Source organism: Sphaeramia orbicularis, chromosome 16 (assembly GCF_902148855.1).
Source record: "Sphaeramia orbicularis chromosome 16, fSphaOr1.1, whole genome shotgun sequence".
NCBI classification, from domain to species: Eukaryota; Metazoa; Chordata; class Actinopteri; order Kurtiformes; family Apogonidae; genus Sphaeramia; species Sphaeramia orbicularis.
In genome coordinates, this window is record NC_043972.1 from 56,016,719 (window position 1) to 56,044,697 (window position 27,979).

General features: G+C 39.5%; 4 protein-coding genes and 1 pseudogene across 4 annotated transcripts in view; 4 read left to right on the forward strand and 1 right to left on the reverse strand.

Moving 5' to 3' along the window:
- The window catches only part of LOC115436306 (zinc finger protein 239-like), a 48,378-nt gene extending 41,513 nt beyond the window's left edge, over positions 1-6,865 (forward strand). The window contains exon 2 of the transcript XR_003937796.1: positions 6,861-6,865. The gene's annotated coding sequence lies outside the window, so the exon portion shown is untranslated. The remainder of the gene's footprint in view (positions 1-6,860) is intronic.
- The window catches only part of LOC115436332 (zinc finger protein 850-like), a 308,536-nt gene extending 299,265 nt beyond the window's left edge, over positions 1-9,271 (forward strand). The window contains exons 4-5 of the mRNA XM_030159178.1: positions 7,379-8,589; positions 8,671-9,271. Coding sequence (XP_030015038.1) covers positions 7,379-8,589; positions 8,671-8,963 — 1,504 coding nt within the window. The 3' untranslated portion in view covers positions 8,964-9,271. The remainder of the gene's footprint in view (positions 1-7,378; positions 8,590-8,670) is intronic.
- Positions 1-27,979, reverse strand: part of LOC115436275 (zinc finger protein 664-like) — a 1,196,486-nt pseudogene that overhangs the window by 989,551 nt on the left and 178,956 nt on the right.
- Positions 1-27,979, forward strand: part of LOC115436284 (zinc finger protein 345-like) — a 589,760-nt gene that overhangs the window by 2,123 nt on the left and 559,658 nt on the right. The window lies entirely within an intron of this gene.
- LOC115435242 (NACHT, LRR and PYD domains-containing protein 4E-like) overlaps positions 21,999-27,979 on the forward strand; it is a 42,261-nt gene continuing 36,280 nt past the window's right edge. Inside the window, 7 exon segments of the mRNA XM_030157523.1 lie at positions 21,999-22,107; positions 22,643-22,712; positions 22,865-23,069; positions 23,153-23,457; positions 23,459-24,948; positions 25,043-25,216; positions 27,551-27,724. Of these exon segments, the coding sequence (XP_030013383.1) occupies positions 22,043-22,107; positions 22,643-22,712; positions 22,865-23,069; positions 23,153-23,457; positions 23,459-24,948; positions 25,043-25,216; positions 27,551-27,724 (2,483 nt within the window). The 5' untranslated portion in view covers positions 21,999-22,042.

The following is a 27,979-nucleotide window of genomic DNA, read 5'->3' on the forward strand; positions in this document are numbered from 1 at the left end:
TTTAGGGCTTTTATGAGCATACACAGGATTTAAAATGTTCCACCATGTTCACATAAATCACTTCTGAATTTTACCTCTCTGTCATCTTCACTTTAATTTTCAGATCATAGGACTTGAAAGCTCACAGCAACATTAGTAGTTGTGAGTTGTAGAGTTCTTCATGTGACTTTAACGCAGACACACACTGTTACATTACATACCAACACAGTCTCATCCCAAATAGTCAGAAATTGACGCATGCGGTCAGAGCCCCACAGCGGCACTATTTGACGCGGGGGGTACTCCTTCCGCGTCGGATTTCGACGACACGGAAGGAGTACGCACCGCGGAGAGGCGAAGTTTTCTGGTGTGAGAAGCTCTGGAGAGAAAACCCATGTGTCAAAGGTAAAGGCAGAAAACTCTTCTGAAACTGTACTAAACATCCCTGTGCTCTCCATCTCACAACTACTATTAATGTTTCAGAAGAACGTCAGAGCAGAGTAAACATTAGCGGCAACTCTGCTAACTCATATTACCTCCTGACGTGTGTGAATTAGACTGCTGATAAGATGGAGATGGAAACAGAGAGAGAGAGAGAACATGTATGTAGAACACAGTCTCATCCCAAATCAGTCCTAGTCTGTGTGTGAGGACAGCTTCCGCGTCAACCAGTCAGAGGGCGCAGAGTGGATAGTGCAGGAGAGAGAGAGAGAGAGAGAGAGAGGAGAGAGAGAGAGAGAGAGAGAGAGAGAGAGAGAGAGAGAGAGAAGAGAAGAGAGAGGAGAGAGAGAGAGAGAGAGAGAGAGAGAGAGAGAGAGAGAGGAGAGAGAGAGAGAGAGAGGGGGGGGGGGGGGGGGGGGGGGCGCGGCTGCATCTGAGCTGAAATAACCCAGTTTTAAATTGATTTCTTAATATCGGCCCGTCGGATTAAAAAAAGACCGATATACGTCAAATTCCCAAATATCGGCGCCGATAATCGGCCCGGCCAATAATCGGTCTCGACCTCTAGTTTGTATACTCTACTTCATTCAATAAAGATTTAATTAAGAAAAAATAAACTTCTGTGGGTTCATCACATGATACCATCACAGATGTAAGGTCAGAGCAGTGCCTTGCATTGTGGGCTGCTCATGAAAACGACATGCTGACTTCTGTTGTCTTTTGTAGTTTTACCCAAAAATCGAAAATTGAAATTTTTAGAGGAAAAAAATCTTTTTTTTTTTTTTTTTTTTTTTTTGCCAAAATTGTGCAGCCCTACTTTGAGGTGGGATGGAGTTCAGTCCAAGTCAGATAGATTCTACCTGCCAGCACTCTGGAATGCAGCATATGCACAGCCCCACTACTTCCTGAACTGAAGGCAGCTCCTTTAAAGCAACTGGTCAAATTCAGCTTTTCTCCAAAGCATCTGGTTTATCACTGAACCTCCAAAAATGTGAGCTCTGATCTGTTCATACCAGTGATGTTCACAGTAGAGCTAATATCCCAGTGAAAGACCAAGTTAAGTATCTTGGAATTCTAATCACAAAAAATGTAACTTAAAGAACTGATTTAAATATTATTCTAAGGTCAAAAGATCTACAGAAATGATTCAGTCACTGGCTCATAACAGACCTCTGTCTACTGGGCTGGATTCTTCTGTCTAAAGCCCAAGGCTTCTCCAGACTTCTTTATACATGCCACTCATTATACACATCTGCAAACAGGGTCGGTTCTAGTCTGTCATATTAGGGTGGGCTGGTTGACGTAACAGGTGGGCAATTTGATTGGTGTGTACAGACGATAGCAAAGCCGAATACTGTCCTGAAGACTGACAGTTTGAACTGCAGTCCTGACGGCACTGAAAAGAAGTGGTTTGGGGGTTTATTTAAGTGTGAGAATCCCTTTATTGATCCCCAAAGAGGAATTCAGTTGTCTGACAGCTCATCTGTGTTCATTTACTCTTTAAAATAAAATAAAATGGTTTTAAAAGTCCTTGGTGCATATTTCTTTTCATTGGATAAGCTTGAAAAATAAAAGAATGAATACTAAATACTAATAAAATAAATTATTCTCACTGAGGCCAGAATGCAGAGCCATCATACAGACCTTCTGGAGCTGCTGGGTCACAGATTGGATCTTTAGGACTGAAAAGCTTTTCTGAGGTCAGTGAATACTCCAACTGTGGGATGGTTTGGATTTATTGAACTGCTGATTTCCTCTGTTGAGTCTATTAATGCCAGTGAAGTTCCTCTGCTCTGCTTTATGTTTATCTGTGAATTTGTCCAACCGTTTACTGAATAGTTTTTCTAGAATTTGTGAGAATTGAGGTCGTACTGAAACAGGTCTGGAGTTTGTGAAATGGTGGTTAATCCGAGGTTTATAAAGAGGGAACTTTTGCAACTTTCATTTGGTTTTAATTTAGACATAGTCCAGGTTGACTGTTGGTTTACAGAAATATGTATTCCTGATGTTTTATACACTGTATAAGGGTACGTTTACACAGCAACACTAGGATCTAATTCCGCAAAGATTTCTCCTTTGCGTTATAAAATCATTCCGCGTTAAGACGAAGCCGCTATGATAACGATCTGCGTTAACATGAGTCCGCGAGCACGGCTGAATACACTGTAGTGGCCATGCCAGACCAGTAGCTGGCGATCTCCTAACTGTCCTCCTTCGATGGTACGTTAGGGATTGACTCAGGCATTGGCGAATATAAGAAATGCGTCTCCGCTGGTAAGAGTGTAGACACAGTAAGTCTAACTTTTGGTGGAGAAGCGACAGCAAACTGAACACAGTTAGCAGCACGTATGTTGTTCTGAAACCGGCCATTGTTGTTGTGGTTGTTCCTTCTTTTTCTGCAGCTTTATTGTGTCATAGAGGCTGGCAAACCAGCTTGGAGGCGCATTACCACCACCAACTGGCCTGGAGTGGGTTAACTGGCGGTTCTTGGCTGCGCGCGCATGCAGTGATGTCATATTTTACCCCGGAACACTCCGATTCGCCTTAACACGGAGCTGAAATGCGGAGCGTATCGATAACATTCCACCCTGGACCCTGGTATCAAAAGTTTCCGGATTCAGGCACTCTAGGCACCGTTTCCATGTTAACAGAAGGCTAATCCGCGATGAAATCTTCCCGGAGTCGACTGAATCCTACGCCGTGTAAATGGCCCCTAAGTGTTTTGTGTGTGTTTTTTGTTTTGAAAGAGGGTTTTATCAGAGATGAGAGTTAGAAGAGTTTAGTGCGTTCATGTCTCACAGATAGCTGCTGTCTAGGTCGTCTGACTGAATTTGTCGTGTATTGAGCAGGAGATGAGGAGGGATTTTTCCTCCTGTTGCTCAGTACATGTGCAGACTATTAGTAGATGGAGTTGTAATGTAAAACAAACTTCACTTTGTTCTTGCTCCTTAATGAGTCCTGTGTTGTTTGTATGTGAGGTTATATCAAATATTGTTTGTCCTTTTAACATTGAGTATCTGTTGCTGTTTGAATCAGTTGCTTTGCTTCTTTGAACTGGTGTTTTGTATTGTGTTATTTTGCAGATATTGCAGAATTCGTATCAGTAATGCTATTGTTGTGTTTCTACTTTTATTGTTGAGATGATGTGATATGAGATGGTGCAGACTATTGGTAGATGGAGTTGTAATGTAATGTTTAGTTCTGGCTCCTTGGTGACCCCCCCCCCCCACCCCCATTGTACTTCTGCTGTTTGTTGTAATTGTTGGCTTTCCTGGCCTTTGTCTCCCTGAGCCCCCTCCTCAGCTGGTCCATAGTGAGGGAGAGGGGGGTGGGAGGTGACTGGAGGGGCTCCTCTGTTATAGGGAGGGGCAAAGGAGTCTATGGTAAGGGGGGGGGGGGGTACTGGAGAGGTGTGAAGAGGGACCTGAATGGGTGGGGGCTGGAGTCAGGACAGATTCAAACCAGTTGAAATGCAAGTTCAGCTCGTTTGCCCAGTCCTGATCTCCTTTAAATGGTGGGCGGTCGTTACCCAATGTGTTCAGGGTGCAGCACTGAATTTGGATGTATTGCCAAGAAAAAGAAAACTGGTTTAACTCAACAGTTTTTTGTCCAATCAGCACCAAACTTCATGTGCATGATAAGAGTCACACCCTGAACATAATGACGTGACGATATGGAATCGGGCTCATAGTGCCACCTATTGGTAACAATAAAGGACATGTTTTGGTGTTTTGATGTGCAGCTTGAACATGTCCAACTTTAATTTCCTCAGAAAAATTGGGACAACAGCGGGTGACAGGTCGTCAGGAGAGCAGATCATCTGCAGCCCAGTGAACTACAAGAGAAACTGCAGGAGTTCCACAGACACATCACTGAGTAAGATCAGAGGCTAAGCTACAGAAAATGGTGCTGTAATTAAGACAATTAAGAATTATTTTTGAGTGTTGTATTGGCCTTAATGATTTGACATCTCGGGACTGGGAGAAGCGGGACTAGATACCACAATAGAAACGCTGGACTCATAGGATGGTAGTAGTTCTATGTTTAGGCTTAGTAACCATTTCTGTTTCAGGGCCCTCTCCTTATGAGAGGATTCACCCTCGACCCTCCATTGGGGCCAGTTGGGGGGAGCATAGTCTCCTCCTCTTATGGAGATTTGTTTTTTTTTTCGTTTATATAAGTGTTATAGTTCTCATAGTTTCACAAATGTTCATTTTAGGGGCGACTGCTACTATGTGGAATTTGAATGACGGGGCTGCATAATTTAAGAATTATTTCCTTGAATGTGAATGGGCTGAGGAATCCAGTTAAAAGGAGTAAAGTAAAGATCAAGATGAAAATGGACAAATCACAGATTATTTTTCTCCAGGAAACGCACGTCAAAACAAGAACAGGATAATTTTAAAAAGTTTGGATATTCAGACTCCTTTTTCAGTTCATGTCAAAACAACAGGAAGAGAGGAGTGGCTATTTTGGTATGTAATGCTCTTAATTTGAACCCTTAAAAGAAGAAGGACATAAAGAAGGAAGATATGTTATGGTAAAAGGCAAAATAGATCATGTTTTGGTTACTTTGGTCAGTATTTATGTGCCTCCTGAGAGTGATAAGAAGTTCATGAAATCTTTCTTTGACAAGATGATTTCTGTGAGGGAATCTTATTTTGCGATGGTGACTGGATTACAATTCTGAACTATTCTGTAGATACAACAAGCAAGAGAAAACATAAATCCCATTTGTCAAAAGATTTAAATAGATTAACATAACATAAAGAACTGAAGGGAATTAATTTGGCTAAAGAGGATCATATAATTGGATTATTTGTGGACGATGTTATCGCCTTCCTCCAGAACCCGAACTCAACACTTCGTAAACTTATGACAGTTTTGGATAATTTTGGAAGAATGTCGGGTTACAAACTGAACATTTTGAAAATGCAGATACTGGGTATAAATTATACTCTAAGCAAAACTATCAGGCATAAATACAAATTAAAGTGGGACACAAAATTTATAAAATACTTGGGGATACTAATCACTCAAGACTTGATCAGACTGTATGAGATAAATTACAAGGTAATAAATAATAGAATACAGAAGGATATAATAAAATGGTCAACATTAATACTAGATTTGAGTTCAAGGATAGAGGTGGTGAAGATGAATCTATTGCCTAGAGTACTCTATCTTTTTTTATCAGTTCCAGTCTGAATCCCAGATTCTCAGTTTGTGACGTGGGATAAACTGGTATCCAGATTTATTAGGGCTGGGACAAAACCAAGGGTAAAACTCAAAACACTCCAGTTGGAAGAGTTAGAAGGAGCTCTATCTTTACCTAATTTGAAACAGTATTACTATGCAGCCCAAATGAGGTGTATTGTAAATTGGTGTCCCCCCGAGTATCAAGCCAAATGGAAACATATTGAGTTAAATTTAGACATTTCACAACCTCAGGCTTGTTTAGGGGGTAAAGAACGTACAGAATATAAGGGAGATAATGTCATCATAAAGAACAATTAAAAATATGGAATGAGATTATTAAGAAATCCCAGTCAGATAAATTTGCTCCCGCTAAATCTGATTATAGATTTCTGAAATGGAGAGAAAAGGGAATAACAGCCATTTGTACACTCATCAAGGGGAAAACCTTTAAATCACTTGAAAAAATAAAAAAAAAACAACATAGTTTGGAGGATAAGGATCAGTACGAATATTTACAGGTAAAACTTTTTTTGACGGGGAGATTAAAAGTAACTTTCAGAGGGCAGCGAACTGATTAAGGTCTTCACAGGAGCTTACAAACAAACACCCACTAAGATTGTGTCTAAATTATATCAGGGTCTACAAAAATGTAATGGTGTGAAATCATTTTAGATTAAATCGAAATGGGAATCTGAATTGAATATTGCTCTGTCTGAAAGTGAGTGACATTCTATGTGTAAAACACAGCTAACATCCACCAACTCTAAAGGTTGGTGAGAATTTGGCTGGAAAAACCTCATCCGTTTTTTATTACACCAAATATTAAAAGCAAACAATTAGGAATGTGGTCACATGAATGCCAACCACTCACATATCTTCTGGACATGTGTAAAACTGCAAATGTTTTGGAACCATGTTGTTCAGACATTGGAGAATATTTTAAATTATAAAATTCCAATGGACCCCCATACCTGATGATGTAACTAAAAGAGAAGACACTGTTTTAAAATTTTAATTCTTGCCTGCAAAAAGGTAGTCACAAGGAACTGGTTAAAAAGTGACCCTCTTTGACCACAACAATGGCTGGATGTTATAGAGGAAATATATACCATGGAAAAATTAACATTTCATCTGAGGATTAAGATGGGAACTTTTAAGTGAAGATGGGAGAAATGGATCATATTCAAGGACAGTAATTCTTAATATCAGATCAGGTATAGAAAAGCAGTAAAATGCATCAGGAACAGTATCCCTCCTTGTTGTATTGTGCGAGTTTGTTTTTTTTCCTTCTGCACTGTAAAATATTAAAATAAAAAGTAAAAAAAAAAAATCCTCAGAAAACTTTAACAAGTTCATGATTTAATACGTTCCAAGTTGGTGACCTTAGGTAATGTCATATGATCATGGTGGTGCTACGAGTTCTGAGATTTTTTGTTTTTATAAAACAAGAAATTGTTATAACTCATTTGTACATTGTTGAATCTGCATCAATTTTCACATGTAGAATAAGAGGACTGAGTTTTTAAATGTTTGAAAATGTCCTATTAATTATCTAACTAGTTAATTTTGTCTGTCTGCTTAATCTGGTTTGAAAGGGATGTGTTTGTTGTGTTCCATTCCATTGCACTTCAGTGACCACCTCTTCTGTTTCTTTGTGTTTTGATGTAGAGAGAAGACAAAGGTGGATTTAACGTGAAACCCAGAAGTTGTGTCTGGACAAAGATCACCTGATTTCAGCAAACATGGATGGAAGACCCACCTGTGACCAGTGTGGAAAGACTTTCACCACAGCTAGTAACCTAAAACTCCACCAACGCATCCACACTGGAGAAAAACCATATAATTGTGACAAGTGTGGGAAGTGTTTCACCACAGTAAGTCACCTAAAAATCCACCAACGCATCCACACCGGAAAAAGACCGTATGAGTGTCACCAGTGTGGAAATGCTTTCACCAGAGCAAGTGACCTAAAAATCCACCAACGTATCCACACTGGAGAAAAACCATATGAGTGTGACCAGTGTGGAAATGCTTTCACCACAGCAAGTTCCCTAAAAATCCACCAACGCATCCACACTGGAGAAAGACCATATGAGTGTGACCAGTGTGGAAATGCTTTCATTACAGCAAGTGACTTAAAAATCCACCAACGCATCCACACTGGAGAAAGACCATATGTGTGTGACCAATGTGGAAAGAATTTCATCCAAATGAATGTGCTTAAACGTCACCAACACATTCATACTGGAGAAAAACCATATAACTGTGACCAGTGTGGTAAAGCTTTCACCTCTGCAAGTCACCTTAAACAACACCAACGCATCCATAGTGGAGAAAGACCATATGAGTGTGACCAGTGTGGAGATGCTTTCAACACAGCAAGTCACCTAAAACAACACCAACGCATCCACAGTGGAGAAAGACCGTATGAGTGTGACCAGTGTGGGAAGCGTTTCACCCAAATGAATGGGCTTAAATGTCACAAACACATTCACACTGGAGAAAGACCATATGAATGTGACCAGTGTGGAAATGCTTTCACCAGAGCAAGTGACCTAAAAATCCACCGACGTATCCACACTGGAGAAAGACCATATGAGTGTGACCAGTGTGGAAATGCTTTCACCAGAGCAAGTGAACTAAAAAGACACCAACGCATCCACACTGGAGAAAGACCATATCAGTGTGACCAATGCGGAAAGAATTTCACCCAAATGAGTGGGCTGAAATATCACCAACGCATCCACACTGGAGAAAAACCATATCGGTGTGACCAGTGTGGAAATGCTTTCACCACAGCAAATCACCTAAAAATCCACCAACGCATCCACACTGGAGAAAAACCATATGAATGTGATCAGTGTGGAAATGCTTTCACCAAAGCAAGTTACCTTAAACAACACCAACGCATTCATACTGGAGAAAAACCATATGCCTGTGCCCAGTGTGGAAAGAGTTTCACCCAAATGGGTGGGCTTAAATATCACCAACGCATCCACACTGGACAAAGACCATATGAATGTGACCAGTGTGGAAATGCTTTCACCACAGCAAGTCACCTAAAAATCCACCAACGCATCCACACTGGAGAAAGACCATATAACTGTGACCAGTGTGGAAATGCTTTCACCAAAGCAAGTTACCTAAAACAACACCAACGCATCCACACTGGAGAAAAACCATATGCCTGTGCCCAATGTGGAAAGAGTTTCACCCATTTGAATGGGCTTAAACATCACCAACACATTCATACTGGAGAAAAACCATATGACTGTGACCAGTGTGGGAATGCTTTCATTAAAGCTAATCGCCTAAACATCCACCAACAGACCCACACTGGATAGAAACCCAAGTCCGTCCCATAATTTCATGCCCACAACCTAAATCCATCTACACTTCACATCTGTCCTCACTGTCGTCCATTCACAAATGTAAAAACCTCTGAAATTATAATTACTCTGTCTTAATTGAAAGAAATCTTGAATGCTCTTTGGGACAATATTATTTTTTTACTTTATAAATCATTTACGCTATCCTGCAATTTTAAGGGTTTCAAGTGGAATAAATCAATTGTTGGTTGCTTCAAAATATCCTTCTTTATTACTTACTTTATTTATAATTAGGTATATTATCAGTACAGGTTCAGTTATTGTTAGGTTTATATCAGTGAAATATGACTTTGTCCTTATTTGATGTGTTTGTGAGACGTATCTTATGCTAAAATGCAGATGAAGTGTGACTTTGAATCTTGCTCTAGGCCATGCAAAAAGACTGTACTTTTCTTAACGCTATTGTAACGCTGCTGACCTCAATATAAAAAACAAAGTGAAAATTTATGGGAAAAAAACAAAAGAAATGAAATGTCATAAGTTCTTTGCTTGATGAGTGTTTTTGATTTGCAAATCTAAGTTGTATTCTGATTTATACTTTGTGTATATTCACCTTTGTGCTAAACAGTGATGAAAAGGTCAGGTTCAGCACAATGTGACTGTTTTGCAACGTGGAAATTTTTTTGTGGTTAGGGTGAGCTGAGTGTAATCTTAATTATGAACTTGGAAACTTACTGTGGTCAAGAAATGCTGGCCTCCCTGTACAAACGTTTGACCAAGGCGTGACCTTTGATCAAACTGTCAAATGCATAAGTGCTATTTTGCAGATTTTGCAGATGTCCAATGCACTTGTTAAACTTAAAGTGAACTTTCAAATGGGTGTGTGCTCAGAGTGACTGACGCATGTACTGACGTGTTTTGCTTGACATGTGTACTGACGCATTTTACCTGGCAATTGTTAACCAATCATATGTGTTTGTTGAACTTATGTAACTGAATATGGGAGTAACTAAACATGGGAGTCTTCAAAGAGTCACTAAAGACTATAAAATGTAATGGAGAATATTTTTATGTGTTAGACAAATAGTGTGTTTGATGGGACACTAGTGGTAAAGTGCCTTCTCTGACAACTCACAATTTTTGGATTTTTGTGAATCATTGCTGTTTTCAATAAACCACATTCTGGGTTAACCTTTTTTTTAAACTTCAACCTTGCCTATTGGTGGAGTTTTTCTTCATTCTCCTGTTGTATTTTTCCATTGGCAGCTTTGAGTGGTAAGTTTCTTTACCATATTAGTTAACCCCCATCGCTGGCCGGGCCTCACTTTTAACAGGGTATCTGAACAGGATAGAGAACACCGGCAGTCATGCACTTTTCAGGCACGTAGAGTTAAGCCCAGGGCGCAGCAAAGATAGTTGTGTTAAAATGTAAAAGTATCTGGGGCAGTAATCCATTAACTAATATTATTGTAGTTTTTTGTGATTATTGTGCGTCGTGCTTAACATGTTATCATGTGCATCACTGAGTGTTCTTTAAGTCTCACTAAAGCACAGACTCAGAAATTCAAATAATGCCCGAATTCAAATAATGCTGAAATTGAAATAATATCGAAATTGAAATAATGCTGGAATTCAAATGCTGAAATTCGTCAGACTCCTGCTCTCCAGGAGGCAGAGACTCAGGCACGACCTCCTGATTTTTTCTCCATTTTTCATGGTTATCATGTATTTGTCTTCTGTGAATCTCCTTGGGGGCATTTGAGAATTTTGAGGAAAATCAAAGTCTGTGATTTGAACTGGTCTGTTTTTTTACAAGTGGACACCTAGTGCTGTCATCAGTCAGGTTTGGCCACAGTGCAGGATCATCAGCCACAACTGGAGGACCTTCCTTTGTTGATAATTCAGGTGCAGGTGAGGAGGTGGTTTAGGAAGTGCAGGCTGGGACATCCTCTTGGGTTTCCTCAAAGGACTCCCCATAATCTACGCTGAATAAGACCATAATGATCAGTCTAATTATTACTATTTTAAATAATCCCAATTAGACATTATATTAGACTGGATAAATACTTTATTAACCCATAAAAACCCAAACACACACCATCGACCAAAACCATCTACTGATCTAAAATGTTAAACCCTTATTGATCCACTAATCCTATTAATACATGTCAATAATTGGTGTAAAATGCAGTTTGTCGTCTTTTCATGGTCATCAGAGAGGACCCATTTGGATGTTCAGTGGCTCCGTAGTTACCATGGAAACACCGTCATCTTCTACAACATTGATTCACCAGTAAAACCCATGGAGTTGGATCAATGATAGTGGATGAACACACTGGGTTTATGTTTAATCACTGATATTTTTGCTGAAAACATAACTTTTCCCCCAATTTTTTTCTGATTTGATATAATAACCTTTGAATTTACTCTGAGTTTTAATGACCATCTGCATGATCAGTGAGTTAAATATAGGAAAATACATGATTTATATTGAAAAAAACTTAAAATAAAGAGGAAAGTATTACAATAAATGGTGATAAATCACATAAGAAAGGTTATAAATAGGGAAAAATCTATTTGGGAACTGACACAAAAGTATCAGTGGGTCTTTATGGGTTAATCCCAAATTTGGAAATTGCTTTGTTGCAGCAGTAAGTATAGTAAGAAACAGAAATATAATAGAAGCACACAATAAAGAATAAATATACACCCAGTAAAATGAAACAATTAATAAATATCACATAAAACTTTCATCTCTAGAGGTTGTGGCCACTTTGTGAGTAGACACAGCCAGGAATTTAAGCAAAGCACCGAATGAAAAAAGGTAACACATAAATCATGACTATATAGTAGTTGACTATCAGGATTATTAATTAGTTTATTTACAAAAAATGACTTAACCATTATACCACCGAATATACAGAGGAACTAATAGAACTAGTAATGGCAGATTGTCCTGTAAGTTCCACTATCAAAGCAGTTTTATCAATCAAAACATGAAACTCTGTCAGTGAAAACGTCTGTAAATGGGTCATTGCACTGAAAGTCACTGATTGTCTGATTTCATTCAACTGGAATTTCTGTTTTCATTCCACACAATGAGATGTTCGTATTATGTTCTTTGCACAAGTGCATTTCTCTTTTTCATCATTTCATTTGGACAGTGTATATATACACTGGACACATTTTAACGGTCACATTTCAATCTCAACTTGAGGGAGAAAAGCTACTTCTTGAGCTCTGGAGAAGCTAACTGATTTCAGCTAGTAGCATTTATGCTAACAACTAGCATCGAGTACAAGCAGTGGAGAACAGCACGAGACCAGACCAGGGACCACTGAACCAAGAACCAACAACGAAGACCAGAATCAGAAGACCATCTGAGAGGGAAGGCCACCAAGGAAGACTCGACGTTCCATTATGGAACGGTAAGGACAGCAATATTAAAAATATTATTAGTTCCAATCAGCTATGTTCGCATATCTAGATTTTAGCCATGAGCTAAGGCTAAAATTTAAATATCACCAATGTTAGGAGGAAAATTCAAAATATGCGATTTCATTGGGGGATTAAATAACTAAGTCTTCTTGACTTTTGTTTGTTATTTTGTTTATTTGGTGATTATTTACCTCCTTGTAAATATATTATTGCAAGAAGGCTGTCATCAAGTTTTAATGTAAAACTATGAAATGTGTTTTAAGCTAACGTACATAAAACACACAACTAAACCGTGTACTGTGGTAGTTTGGATTGAAAGAAAGATTAGCATTCATGGCTAAGCTAATGCACATTGACATCAGTAGCTGCTATTATGGTAGCATAGCATTTAGCATAAAAACGGCAGAAAGGATTATTAGATATTCATTATATGCTGGCACATGCAAAGCAGGGGGCCGGGGGGGCTTGAGCCCCTGCCGCTTTGATCCTGTGCCTACAAGTGCCCTTTTTACTCGTTTTTTTTTTTTTTTTTTTTTTTGCAAAAAACTTTATGACTAAAATTTTCGTGACTAAAATTTTGATCAATAATAATAAATGTTAAGAGTGGTTTAATTTGGCTGTCACTGGACCTGGTCATGGTGCCCTTTCATCTCTGTCACGCTCCACCCCTTCCTCCTGTGCAACCTTGCTTGCAACACACACACACACACACACACACACACACGCGCGCGCATGTCATGCGGTCTGGAGAATGAATGAGGAGGAGGGAAGTGCTGTGATTCCAGGTACGTGAGAGTCCACCCCGCTATCTGCCCAAAACATTCACTTGTCTCTTTTGGTCCTGGTCCTATTCTTCAACAACTATAGTTTTGGGGCCAAAAACCGATGGTAAGTGAGTAAATAATTCAATATCATCGTCACGTCATGGAATGAGCTCCCAGACTAGCACACTCTAACAGCTGGGTGTCCACCTGAGTCTGAGTCCTGCTGAAGCACTCACACAGATTTGCTTCTGTTTTATTTCCATAAACTGTTGAGTTTTAGCCGCAAAATTCTAACACATGGTAATAGTCCTCACTTGCTGAAACAGCCACTTTTTCTTCAGTTTTCTCTGTTTTTGCATAATACCTTTAAGTTTACTCTGAGCTCTAATGAACATCTACATGATCAGTAAATTAAATATAGGTTAAAGGAAGTGATTTACACTGAAAAATGCAAAACACAGAGGTTTTTATTATAATAAATGGTGATAAATCACATGAGAAATGTTAAAAAGAGAGAAAAAAAAAATCATTTAGAAGCTGCCATAAAAGTACCACTGGGTCTTAATGGGTTAAAATGTGCTGAAGTAATTAAATTCTGCTAAACTGACATAAAATTGCATAAAAATAAAACACATCCAAGTCTTCTTCTCATCCAATTCCTAAATCCGGCCCTTTTGGTGTACAAGAGTCATAAAACTTATGTAAAATCCCCCGACTCTTTCATCAGTGCCAACACTTTGACATTTCTGCTTTTGTTTCAGAAACTGCTGGATCGATTATCGTAATATCCGTGTTCGCCTCAAACATCTTGAGTGAATCTTATTTGAAATAACCACAAACCTCCACAAATATTCCCATCAACCTGCTCAATATTAAATGATACAGTTAGAAATACTACAATATAAACTTTATTATTATCATGTAATGTTAAATGGTTTGGCTTGGGTTAACACTTCCTCTACATGGTTATTTCTTAACTGTGGAAAACCTAAATATCATCATAAATATGTCCTAGAATGAAAAGAAACTAAATATTCAATGTTTCACTGTAAAAGTAGGTGTAAAACCAGATGTAAAATGAAGGTATTTCTAGTTATTAACATTCACTGTCATGCTTTTATACATAATTTAACATCTGTTTTTAAGAATTTGTCTTGGACTTGCACTGCAAAAATCCAAATCTTACCAAGTGTATTATTCTCATTTACTAGTCAAAATATCTTATCACACTTAAAATAAGACATAATCACCTACAGAGGAACTTGTAAGGGAGATAAAAGAACTTATTTTTAGACAATAGATCTAGAAAATCTTATTTCAAGAAATCTTACCGAGATAATTTTCACTTGTTCCATTGGCAGATTTTTTTGGTGAATTGAGCAAAAAAAAATCTTGAATTAAGCAAAAAAATCTGCCAGTGGAACAAGTGAAAATTATCTTACTAAGATTTCTTGAAATAAGATTTTCCAGATCTATTTTCTAAAACCAAGTTCTTATATCTCACTGAAAAGTTACTCTTTAGGTGATTTTGTCTTATTTTAAGTGTGATGAGATAATTTGACTAGAAATGAGAAAAATACACCTGGTAAGATTTAGATTTTTGCAGGGTATTAACACACAAAAACTTCTACACATTACATCTTTATTTCCACTTCTATAGAAACTGAACATCAAAAGAAACTTATCACATATTCTATGTGATGCCATTTCACACCATTTTATTAAATATGAAAAAAAAATTCTTTCTTGTTCTTAAAAAAAACATTTAATTAACAAACAAAATACAACAAACAACAAAACAGTGGATGAGTATCCAGAGGATAATGTAAAATATGACAAAGGGGAGTTCAACAAAGTTCATATTTAGCAACAAGCAACATTATTAATCCACAGCAAGTCAAAGATCTCAATCCCATTGAACATCTGTGGGATATTCTTGGTAGATCCGTGTATGCTCGGTGTCCAGCACCTGGCAACCGCCAGATGCTCATCCAGGCCCTTCAGGAAGAGTGGGACAACATCCCCCAGATAGGATCAGGAGGTGAATCCAGAGTATGTGCAGAAGGTGCACAGCCTGTGTTAGGGCTCAGGGAGGACACACCCAGTATTGAGGACATTGATCTGGACCATTTGGTCAGTCTTTGACTTGCTGTGGATTAATAATGTTGCTTGTAAATGTGAACTTTGTAATTGGTAGTTATTCGTTTTCATGTGCCCTTTTGGAAGTTTGAGCCCCTGGAAGTTATAGCTCTCTGCACGGCCCTGATTATATGTTTAATATTTTAATTATAAGTAATTAGCCAGCCTCTTAATTCGTAATTAGATAAAAATTATACAGCACTTTGGTTGGTAAACGTTTCCAAACAAGTTTGAAAAGTAGCTAAATTTGTTGTTAGGGTATTCTGAAAAGTTGCTAAATCTTTTTGGGCATCAGTGTGTGGCTCTGTGCAGGTACTCTGGTCCTCCCACCATCCAAACACACGCACCATAAGGTTCATGGGTCTGTGTGAATCAGACGTAGGTATGAATGGTTGTTTGTTTGTCAGCTACAGTGACAGTCCAGGCTGTTCCACCTTTGACCACTGATAACCAGGAAAAGCTCCTCACAATGAGTAAGCAGTTCACAAAATGGATGAATGAACATCTGGCAGAAGTAATTAAAGAACTATCCACTATCCTTTACTGAAACCAAACCACAAACAAAACTCCAACAACTACTGGTCAAACCCAAAGATAAAATACACCAAGAACAGAAATGTGACGTCATATATGAAATTCAATGTTTATCATGTAATAAAACCTATGTAGGAGAAACAGGGAGACCATTTGGAATATGAAAGAAAGAACACCAGACAGAATGTGAAAAGGAAACAACACACAGACAAACAAGAGCAGCAAAAGAACAAATTCATCAAGAGAACCTCAAATCAGCCACATCCAACCACTACAAGAGAGAAAATCACACCATGACTGGAATAACACCAGGGTCATCTGTGCTGAAAGTAACTAGTACACTGTAAGCCCAGGCTTTGTATTTACTAAAATGCTTTAATCATAATGTGCTTAAGTGATATAAGTTTAATTACATTATTGTAAAATGTTAAGTATTTTCTACTAATTTGTAGACAAAGTCAAAAGTATGAAAAAGTTTAAGTTGAATGGATTTAAATCATTAAGTTTAAGTTGTGACTACACCTTTTTATCTCCACTAAGTTGTTTAACTTGTACATATGAGCAGTTGCATCTTTTGCTCCAAATCACAAACTGAACTGCAGTTGAGATTTAATCTCTGAAGTCAGCTTCATGTGTCTGGGACTTTGTAGATCTAGCTGTTTGTGGGAAACTTTATTTTGACAGTGTATTTTACAATTTACCATTTCAATGGTTGATTTTATGTTTTAGTGGGGGAGGAGGGGCTACTTCTAACACAGGGGTGTCCACCTCCGGTTCTCGAGGGCTGCTACTCTGCATGTTTTAGATATTTCCCTCTTCCATCACACCTGGAAGCCATTCCATTGTTATCAGGTTCTGCAGAGCTTGATGATGAGCTGATCATGATTTGAACCAGGTGAAAAACCAGCTTTAAGTCTAAAATAGGATTTCAAATAATTATGCGACTGCTCCAGGTACCAGGTGGTTTGTTTTTCATATTGCACTTTTCAAAAAGTGTGATGCTGTTTGTGCACTGTTTGCCCTTTATGTCTTATGACATTAGTACTGATATCATGGGTTGTTGATCCAGTTGCTGTCATTTCATTGTTTGAAATGTGTTATTTTGTCAACCAGGTCAGTTTAATTAAAACAGAGGAATAGCCAGCATATTAATCCATATTGTCAGTATTTTGATGTCACTTGTTGTAATTCAGTTGTTTAAGCAGCAGAAGTACTATTGTGAAAGAGCTGAGGAAATGTTGGTGCAAAACTTTTTCATGTTTTATGTGAAATATGTTCTCAGGAGCTAGTGATTTAAGGTTGTTTGTTAAAGCATGGACCTTCCAACCTGAGTTTGGAATAGGGCAAAGCATTCGTTCACTAGACAGAAACATGCTCTCATAGAGAGAAAGGCTGGAAACATCTGGTTATATAGCCAAAACATTATGTTCCATGACTTTCATGTTGTAGTTTGAAGTTAAAACTTCTACAGTAAAAGAAAAAAGAAAAAGAAATTAATTTTGGTAGTTGTTTTTTTTGTTTATTGAAATTAATACTGCTTTTGATTTTGAATTAAATGAACTTGGAATTAAGTGTCATAAACTCAATATATTAAGTGTAATAATTCTACAAAGCCATTTGTATTGCAAAACATTTAATTTAAATCAACTTGGAATTGAGTACAATGAACTAATGATATTAAGTCTAAAACTGGTTTCCTCACATTTTTTAAGTAAACTCAACTTATCCAGTCTAACAGTGTACCATTGCTGGATCAAAGAGGCCATCAAGATATGAAACCGTATGCCAAGGACAACAAACAGGGACCGGTTCTTTGTTGTTCCTGAGCTATCTAGACCTGACCATGTGACCACAGAAGCCCCTCCCCTCCTCAGGTTCAACCTTAGTGTGTGTAAACCTCAGTCCCAGACCATCTGGAACCACAGTGAAGGTAAGAACTGAAGGCTTTCCTCCTCCTTTCTCCTCTGAACATGGATCTGAGCCGGTTTGGTCCATTATCAGTAAATGGAAAACACACAAACTGTCTGGAATCCTTCAGGTGTTCAAGTGTTTATCACTTACACACAAACAGGACGTCAGTTCAAACATGGGTTTGACTATTTCACAGCAGGATCTTTTATCTTTATCTGTGTCATTGTTTTATGACTTTTAAACCATGTATTTTATCATCACCCATCTGTTGAATACTGTGCATCTGTTATATATGATGATAACCTGGTGGTCTGATCTGTCAGTTTGTTCTTTACTCAGAAAACATTTGTTACTCAGATCAACATCAACTCTGACACTGAGATTCACATGTCAGTGAAACTATAAACTGTGCTGATAAATGTCTGTGAATGGGTTTATTCATCTGGTTTAGACCAGCCCTGAGTAGAAAGAGTCATGACATCAACTTTATTATGATAGGGTGCTATATCCACAAAATCTGATTGATTGATTGATAGATAAAGTCTTTAATTATGATTCAAAGTATTAGTCTTATTACACTGTAAGGTCAGTGAATGTGAACTTGGACCTTCAGTTACTACAGTGACGTTTTTGTGTCCAAACATACGAACTATTGGTGCAATAATGTGATTCTGAGGTGAGTGACGGAGGATGGACAGAAGAATGTGATCTGGTTTAAGAACTTTTAATGAAAGGACAAAGTCTGAATTACATCCAATCACACAATAGAAAAACTGTGATTCCATGCACTGTGTGATCTGTGTCTGAATCCGTCACATGACTCACTCTATAGAAAGAATCATTAACCCATAAAAACCCAAACAGCCAACGACGACCAAAACATCTACTGATCTAAACTGTTTAATCCATGTTGATCCATTAATCCTATCAATATATGTCAATAATTAGTGTAAAATACAGTTATTCATCTTTTCATGGTCATCAGATATGACCCATTTGGACATTCAGAGGCTCCGTAGTTACCATGGAAACACCGTCATCTTCTACAACATTTATTCACCAGTAAAACCCATGGAGTTGGGACAACATCAGTGGATTGAAATGTTTAATTTATGTTCAGTTAATGACATGTTGCAGAAAAAGTCACTTTTTCTTCAGTTTTCTGTTTTTGATATAATAACCCTCAACTTTAATCTGAGGTTTTATGAACATCTACATAATCAATCAATTAAATATAGGAAAATATCTGATGTTCACTGAAAAAAAAAACACAAAATACAGAGGATTATGTTATGTTAAATTGTGATAAATCACTTAAGAAAAGTTACATACAGAGAAAAAAATATTTTGGAAGTGCCACACACATAGCACTGGGTGTTTATGGGATCATTAACCTTCAAATCCAGCAGCATTTCTTCATGTGTTCAGACAAAGTAAGTAATATCATGTGTTGTTTTGTTTTTACTGCTGTTCAAAGTCCCCTTTTATTCTCATCTGTTATTGCCATGTTATTGTTCTTACAGTTCAAATGTTCCTGATACAGGGTCATAAAATATGGTGTTGGAACCAGATCCTGTTAATATTATCTGATGTTCTTTGACTTTATGACCCATCAGTCTCTGCCAACTCAAAGTCCATGTTTATAGTTATGAGTAGATTTAATGGTATTAAAACAGAGCCTGAAAACACTGGACACATTTACAAAATTAATCAGATTCAAAACTTTAACCCAGAGGAACAGAATGAAAACCTAACAGGTCTGGATTTAAGGACTTTGAAATCAAATCAAATCCAATTTGATTTATATAGAAGCACATGAGAACAAAAGTATCTGATGACACTTTACAGATAGAGGAGGAATAAAGCAGAAAGCAATTCACAGACAGCAACAGAAGAGAAAGGGTTAAGTGAGGGGGAGAGAGAGAGAGAGAGATTTTTATTCTATTTTTCAAAACCTTTATTTGCACAATGAACAAACTAAACATTCCTCAATCTAAACCAAACAATAACATATGATCCATCAACTTCAGACAAAAAAAAAAAAGTTTTTTTCTCATGTGGACTAAACCAAAGGTGAGTTCCTCTTCTCTGATAGAACAAAGAACATGATCAGAGCACCAAATGCTCAGACATTTCCAGATCATCCATTATTTGATAATACCTATAATCAATATTCAGTGGAGTTTTGATCATTCTGATCAACATGGTTTTAAACTCACAATCCAACACTTCCTCTATCTTCTGTTTCCTCCTGAACTCCACAACTTCAGACCTAGAAAAGTGAAAACTAAACCAAAAAAATCTGTTTGGTTCTTTAGATTTTGATAATAATGTGGTCAAACTTCTCTGGAAAGGAACAGTTCCCATAAAACCAATAAACAGGAACATGTGATTGTGTTTTTATAGTGATAATGACTGTGCAGATGAACCCTTCTGCATCCCTGTACATTTACTGCCCTCTGGAGACCCTCCAGCTAAAAATGTACATAGAAAATAACTGATATTAAATCATCATACGTCTGTTTTTCTACATTTATCTCTCAAACGTCTTCAGTTTGACTCAAAACCAACAATAATTTTCAGAATTTCAACCCTAGAGGATTAAAGACTTCCTCACCCAGACCTTCCTCAGTCGTCTACAGATAAAAGCCAGACACAACAGGACACTAACACTTCCTGTGAATCCTTTCAAAATAAAAGTAGATTGAGCTGCTGTTTATCATGTAAAGGATGAATCAGTGTGGATTCAGGTCTGGACTGATGGTTTGTGTTCTGATGTGGATTCAGCAGAATGGATCAGAGTGAGGACAGAGAGGAGGGAGCCCCGCCTTGGAAGACCACCCACAGGCCCCCTACAGGACCTGGAACAGAACTGGGACCCAGACCTGGACCTGGATCTGGACCCAGCTGTGTTTCTATGAAGAGTGATGACTCCATGGAACTCCCACTGCTTTTTAAAAGAGGACATTTTTCTGATTCTCAGTAAGTGAACGTCAGTATCAGAACAGCACTGAGTGACCCTCGGTGGACGAACATACAAGGTGCAGATAAATGACTCATAGAGCTCAGTCTGAGTTTAGGTCTGAGGGTCCACTGATCTGTTTCAGCTTTTTAAATATTTGATTTTACTTATGGAACGTAAATGTTACATGGTGCATATATCCACATGGTACATAGTGTTCATATGACAATCGCAAAAGTTCCCTCAAACAATGCTCATCCCCTATTTGCTCTTTTTTCTTCCCATAATTCACCCCCCACCCTTCCAAGAACATACAGGACACCAAATGCACAGTTAGAGAAAGGAAGAAAAAACATTAAATTAAATTAAATTAAATTAAATTAAATTAAAATGTATACATAGGTTCACCGCTGTTATAGCCGTGCAGTATATGTTTTGATTTACATGGACAAAAAATTTAAGTACAAATGTAAGAGGGCTGTAGAATAGGCAGTTTACACACATATGTCAACACTGGATCCCATACAGACAAGAATGTGTCCCTAGATCCTCTGAGTTCGGATTTAATTTTTTCTAACTGTATTAATTGCATTAGGTCATGAAACCAGAGACACATAAGGTGGGTTTTTAGATTTCCAATGCTATAATATTCTTCTCCATGCCAGCAGTGTTGTGAAAGTGACGATGATTTTATGTCTTTTCCTGATGGTAGGACGTCTTCTATCTGTGGTTCCAAACACAGCCATTACTGCACTGGGTTGGACAGTGATATTAAGGTCCTCTGACAGTGTTCTAAAGATCGCAGACCAATACGATGTCAGGGCTGGGCATGACCAAAACATATGGGTTCAGTCAGCAGGAGTGTTTCCACACCTGTCACAGCTGGCATCTGTGTTAGCGTATATTTTAGCCAGTCTTGTTTTGGAGAAAGGAATGCGACGTAAGTTCTTGAATTATATCCCTCTTAGTTTGGCACAGGAAGTACTGTCATTCACTCTGTGTAGAGGGTTGTCCCATCTGTCCTCCTCCAAGTCTTCCTCCAAGATCTGGTTCAGCTTTAACACATTCTTATCTTAGACCTGGACCCTGAGTCCTCACATGTGAGCCTCAGGTCAGAGGTCAGAGGTCACAGCAGAGTCAGAAAACATTTGACAGAGAACAGCATCTCATTTAACGTCCACACAGAAAATGGATTTTTCTGCAGTAGGATGTGAATCACACTAAGACCACAGTTTAATGTCAGAGTTCAGCACTAAAACCAGTGTACCATCAATGTTCACAGACCTGGACCTGGAGCTGGACCTGGAGCTGGAGCTGGACCTGGACCTGGACCCAGCTGTGTGTCCATGAAGAGTGATGACTCCATGTTTCTCCCAATATGTTTTAAAACAGGACGTGTTTCAGAGACTCAGTAAGTGAACCTCAGATCTGGTCCAGATTCACCTACAGGGTTTTCAGCTCAGTCAGTCCTAACTTGGCGTTCTATGTTTCATCTAAAGTTAGTCCTTTTGCACCATCGACGTCACATGGTCTTTTTCTTCAGTCTATGGTTCAGACACTGGCAGGAGAATCACACTAAACCTGATCAAAGAAAACCTGTTGTTGTAGTGGGACCTGGTCCTGGATGATACTGGATCAGAGTCCAGGGTTGATTCCTGGTCCATTGAACACCTTTGTATCATATGTTGTGAGTGCAGATGGTGAGGAGACACATTGTTAGGACAGAGCTGTTGGTTTAATCCAAATGTTGATGAGATCAACTAAACCCAGTGAGTGTGAAGCTCCAAACAGACTGAGATGTTGATTCTCAGTGGGATCAGCAGGACCAGGACACCTTTCCCCCTACAGGGGGTCATGTGACTCATGTTGACGTCCAGGTGTGTCCACCTGTTGGTGTCAGTGTGAACAGACATAATGTGAGCTCATTGTTGATGTTTGGTCCACAGAGTGGAGCAGCAGAGCTCAGAGGTTCCCACTGGTCTACAGGATCAGACTCAGCTGGACTCCATATTTAAGGTGTGTACATGTCCAACATCTACTGGTCCATCTGTTCTGTCCAATCATCTCCTGCTGCTGGTTTCAGACCAGTGGACATCACTGTGTCCAACATGGACCTGAGCTTTGGTCCATGTTGGACTTTGTGTCTTTCATCATGTTTTGTGTTCCAGCTGCTGGAGGAGAACATCTGCACTTTTGTCAAGAACGAACTGAAGAAGTTCCACCAGGTTCTGAGTACAGATTACCCACAATGCTTAGAGAGTCTGAGTGATGAGGATGAAGAGCAGAGGAGGAGCTCAGAGGCTTTTCTGAAGATCACACTGAACTTCCTGAGGAGGATGAAGCAGGAGGAGCTGGCTGAGCGTCTGCACCGCAGTAAGACCATTCTGTACAGATTGAACAGATGAAAATACTTGATTTACTGTGAGACTGATGGTTTTATCTGGGTCTGCATTCAGGAAGTCAGTCTGGAGTTCAGCAGAAACTGAAACGTAACCTGCAGCAGAAGTTTGAGTGTGTGTTTGAGGGCATCGCTAAAGCAGGAAACCCCAAAACCCTCCTGAACCAGATCTACACAGAGCTCTACATCACAGAGGGAGGGGCTACAGAGGTCAACCAGGACCATGAGGTCAGACAGATTGAAACAGCATCCAGGAACCCACACAGACCACCAACAACCATCACATGTGAAGACATCTTTAAAACACCAGCTGACACAGATGAACCAATCAGAACAGTGCTGACAAAGGGCGTGGCTGGCATCGGGGAAAACAGTGTCCACACAGAAGTTCAGTCTGGACTGGGCTGAAGACAAAGCCAACCAGGACATCCACTTCATATTTCCATTCACCTTCAGAGAGCTGAATGGGCTGAAACAGAAGAAGTTCAGCTTGGTGGAACTGGTTCATCACTTCTTCACTGAAACCAAAGAAGCAGGAATCTGGATCTTTGAAGACCTCCAGGTGGTGTTCATCTTGGACGGTCTGGATGAGTGTCGACCTCCTCTGGACTTCAACAACACTCAGATCCTGACTGATGTTACAGAGTCCACCTCAGTGGATGTGCTGCTGATGAACCTCATCAGGGGGAACCTGCTTCCCTCCGCTCGCCTCTGGATAACCACACGACCTGCAGCAGCCAATCAGATCCCTGCTCAGTGTGTTGACATGGTGACAGAGGTCAGAGGGTTCACTGACCCACAGAAAGAGGAGTACTTCAGGAAGAGGTTCACAGATGAAGAACAGACCAACACAATCATCTCCCACATCAAGACGTCACGAAGCGTCCACATCATGTGTCACATCCCAGTCTTCTGCTGGATCACTGCTACAGTTCTGGAGGACGTGTTGAAGACCACAGAGAGAAGACAACTGCCCAAGACCCTGACTGAGATGTACATCCACTTCCTGGTGGTTCAGGCCAAAGTCAAGAGCATCAAGTATGATGGAAGGTCTGAGACCGAGCCACTCTGGAGTCCAGAGACCAGGAAGATGATTGAGTCTCTGGGAAAACTGGCCTTTGAGCAGCTGAAGAAAGGAAACCTGATCTTCTATGAATCAGACCTGACAGAGTGTGGCATCGATATCAGCTCAGCCTCAGTGTACTCAGGAGTGTTCACAGAGGTCTTCAAAGAGGAGAGAGGACTGTACCAGGACCAGAGGTTCTGCTTCATCCATCTGAGTGTCCAGGAGTTTCTGGCTGCTCTTCATGTCCATCAGACCTTCATCAACAGTGGAGTCAATCTGCTGTCAGAAGAACAAACATCTGTTTGGTCTAAACTATCAAAGGTCAAATCTTTCCAGTTGTACCAGACCGCTGTGGACGAGGCCTTACAGAGTCCAAATGGACACCTGGACCTGTTCCTCCGCTTCCTCCTGGGCCTATCACTGCAGACCAATCAGAGTCTCCTACACAGTCTGATGAAACCAACAGGAAGCAGCTCAAAGAAAAACCAGAAAACTATTGAGTACATCAAGAAGAAGATCAGTGAGAATGTGTCTGCAGAGAGAAGCATCAACCTGTTCCACTGTCTGAATGAACTGGAGGATGGATCTCTGGTGGATCAGATCCAACAGTACCTGAGATCAGGACGTCTGTCCACAGAACAACTGTCTCCTGCTCAATGGTCAGCTCTGGCCTTCATCTTACTGTCATCAGAAGAAGACCTGGATGTGTTTGACCTGAAGGAATACTCTGGTTCAGAGGAGGTTCTTCTAAGGCTGCTGTCAGTGGTCAAAGCCTCCAACAAAGCTCTGTGAGAACAAGCAGTTTGATCAAACATCTCAAATATGGATCTCTCATTTCAACCAGATCAATAACTTTATACTCATCCCTTTTGTTTTGTCCAGACTCAGTGGCTGTAACCTGTCAGAGAGAAGCTGTGAAGCTCTGTCCTCAGTTCTCAGATCCAAGTCCTGTAGTCTGACACTTCTGGATCTGAGCAACAATGACCTGAAGGATTCAGGAGTGAAGATACTGTCAGATGGACTGAAGAGTCCAGGATGCAGACTGGACACTCTCAGGTCAGACACAGTGGATTTATATGTTTTCATTCTTTTACAGTTTTTCTCAACTGCTAAAACACATTTCACAAAATTTTCCTCCATTTTTCCAAAACTCTAAACACAGCACACTTTTCTAAAGCTACATAAACAAAACTACACCTTCTCTCTTCAAAATTTAAACTTTCACTCCAAAACAGCTGCTCAAGCCTTCAAAAATTTAAACACTATACACATCATTACACACTACAAAAAAACAACTGAAAACACAGTGTTCAGTGTGTGAGAATGTTCTTTTTATCCACAACTGCCAAAGCATATTTTTAGAAACCTTACAGCATCTGTTCTCAGAATATATCACTGTAAAGTAGTGGGCCTTCATAGATCTCTGTTTCATATGAACAGTATGTAAATCTACAGAAAATACAGTATGTACGCTACTGAACTGTATCACTACTCTATGCAAACACTACAGAGGTTCCAGTACACACAACAATACTCAGTGAAAACAATGTTCAGGGTGTGATATTTTTACCTCTGCCAGGAGGTATTGTGATCATTTTGCTTTGTGTGCATGCGTGCGTGCATGTTTGTTTGATTGTTAGCAAGATAACTCAAAAAGCTATGGATGGATTTTCATGAAATTTTCAGGAAATGTTGATACTGGCACAAGTAAGAAATGATTAAATTTTGGTGGTGATTGGGGGGGGGGGGCACTGATCGGCCTTGGCAGAGGTCTGCGCTGTCCAAGTGCTTTTCTAGAAAAGACAGCGCAGACCTCTGCCAAGGCCGATCAGTGGGGCCCCCTCGTGGGCCCTCCCACCCCCCACCCCCAATCACCACCAAAATGTAATCATTTGTTACTTGTGCCAGAATCAACATTTCCTGAAAATTTCATGAAAATCCGTTCATAATTTTTTGAGTTGTCTTCCTAACAAGCAAACAAACAAACACGGGGGGGGTGGGGGGGGTGGAGGTCTGTCTTGGCGGAAGTCTGCGCTCTCTGAGTGCTTTTCATGTTTATTTACAGTATTTATCCCACACACACATATATTATGTGGCATCACGTTGTTGCACTCCTCTTCCTCTGCCTGTCCATTGTGTTTGTTTGAACCTTCAGTAAGCTCTTCACTCTGAACTGGCTTTTATAGGTGTAATCACATCATTTGCAACAAGTGTCTTCAATTTTGAGTCGTTGTGTTTAATGACTGAAGCCAGGTATGTTCATTGTGTTCAAATTTTGTTGACTGTGGCAAGTATTTTGCATCACATGAGCTTTATTTGAGAATTTGAGCAGAGTTTTTTTGCAACTTGTGTTTTAGCAAGACAAAATGTGTTTAGATTTATGAAAAAAGGAGGATGTGTTTTGTGAATTGTGTCTTTAGGTGAAATGTGTTTATGGTTTTGGCAAACAGGGGCTACTTTTATTAAATGTGTTTAGAGGACTGGTCATTTGGTTTAGAGAATTGTCTTTTGTGTTTTAGCAACTGGGAAAAACTGTATTGTCAATTTATTAATGCAGGAAATGTTTAACAGAGTTCACAGCTAGCTCTGTTACCATAAGTAAAAGTAGTCCCAGGCAAATGCATTTAAGGCCTTTATTTCAGATGAAAGAAAACAGAAACCTCAGAATAAAATGAATAAAAAAGTGCAAACAGAGGTGAATAAACTCTTCTTCTCTTTGCCTCAAACAGGCTAATAACAGATAGGCAAGGGTTTGTCTTCTTCTGACTTTTGCGTTTGTAGGACAGAATCCCCTCCACACTGCCACCTACTGTTTGGGCCCTGTAACACCCACTCGTACTTGGGCACGGGCCGTGGCACGTGCTTGTGAATGCAACATCTGCAGGAAAGGTGTGAACGTATCCAAGTATAGTACAAACTCAAGTACGCACTGTAAAAGCGCCCTAAAAAACAACGGTTTTCTGCATCAACTTTCCTTGTTTAGGAGCGAGACGTGTTGTCATCACTGTCTCTAGGTGTGTGCCGCACAGCATAAACAAGCAATTTGATTGGCTCATCTGAGTGAGGCTACTGTCGCATTAACTGGAGTAGCAGCACCCGCTGTCTATAGCTGCCACCGTCAGAAAAAATACTCAATGAAAATGATCTATTCTAGTGAATTTATCAGAGATTGGTTGCGGGTCCGGACAGAACCATCACTGGGTCGGGGTCTGGACAATGGTCCGCCATTTGGTGATGCCTGGTCGAATGCGTTAGTTTGTACATGAAACATGTGGCACTAATACTTGACTGTGTCTGTTGTAAACAATGAGATCTGTGTTCACTCTGACTGTACTTTAGTCCAAACTCATCTTCATTCATTTCAACACTAATCTCATCTGTCTTCTCCAGACTCAGTGGCTGTAACCTGTCAGACAGAAACTGTGAAGCTCTGTCCTCAGTTCTCAGATCCCAGTCCTGTAGTCTGATGAATCTGGATCTGAGCAACAATGACCTGAAGGATTCGGGAGTGAAGATCCTGTCAGATGGACTGAAGAGTCCAGGATGCAGACTGGACACTCTCAGGTCAGGGTTCAACAAAGAACACAACACATCATTTCAATGTTTGTCTCCAGTTGTTGGATGGATTGAACTTGTCAGTGGTTGTTTGTGTTGAACTCCAGACCAGTTCTACTGATCTTCAACTGTGTTCAGAGTCTGGAACTCATAGACTTTACACATTGAAGTCATGTTGGTGAAGTCCCATGCATTCACAGACTCTGTTCAATGACTCCAACTCCACTGATCTCCATCCTCAGTTGATGGATGTGATGTTTTGTG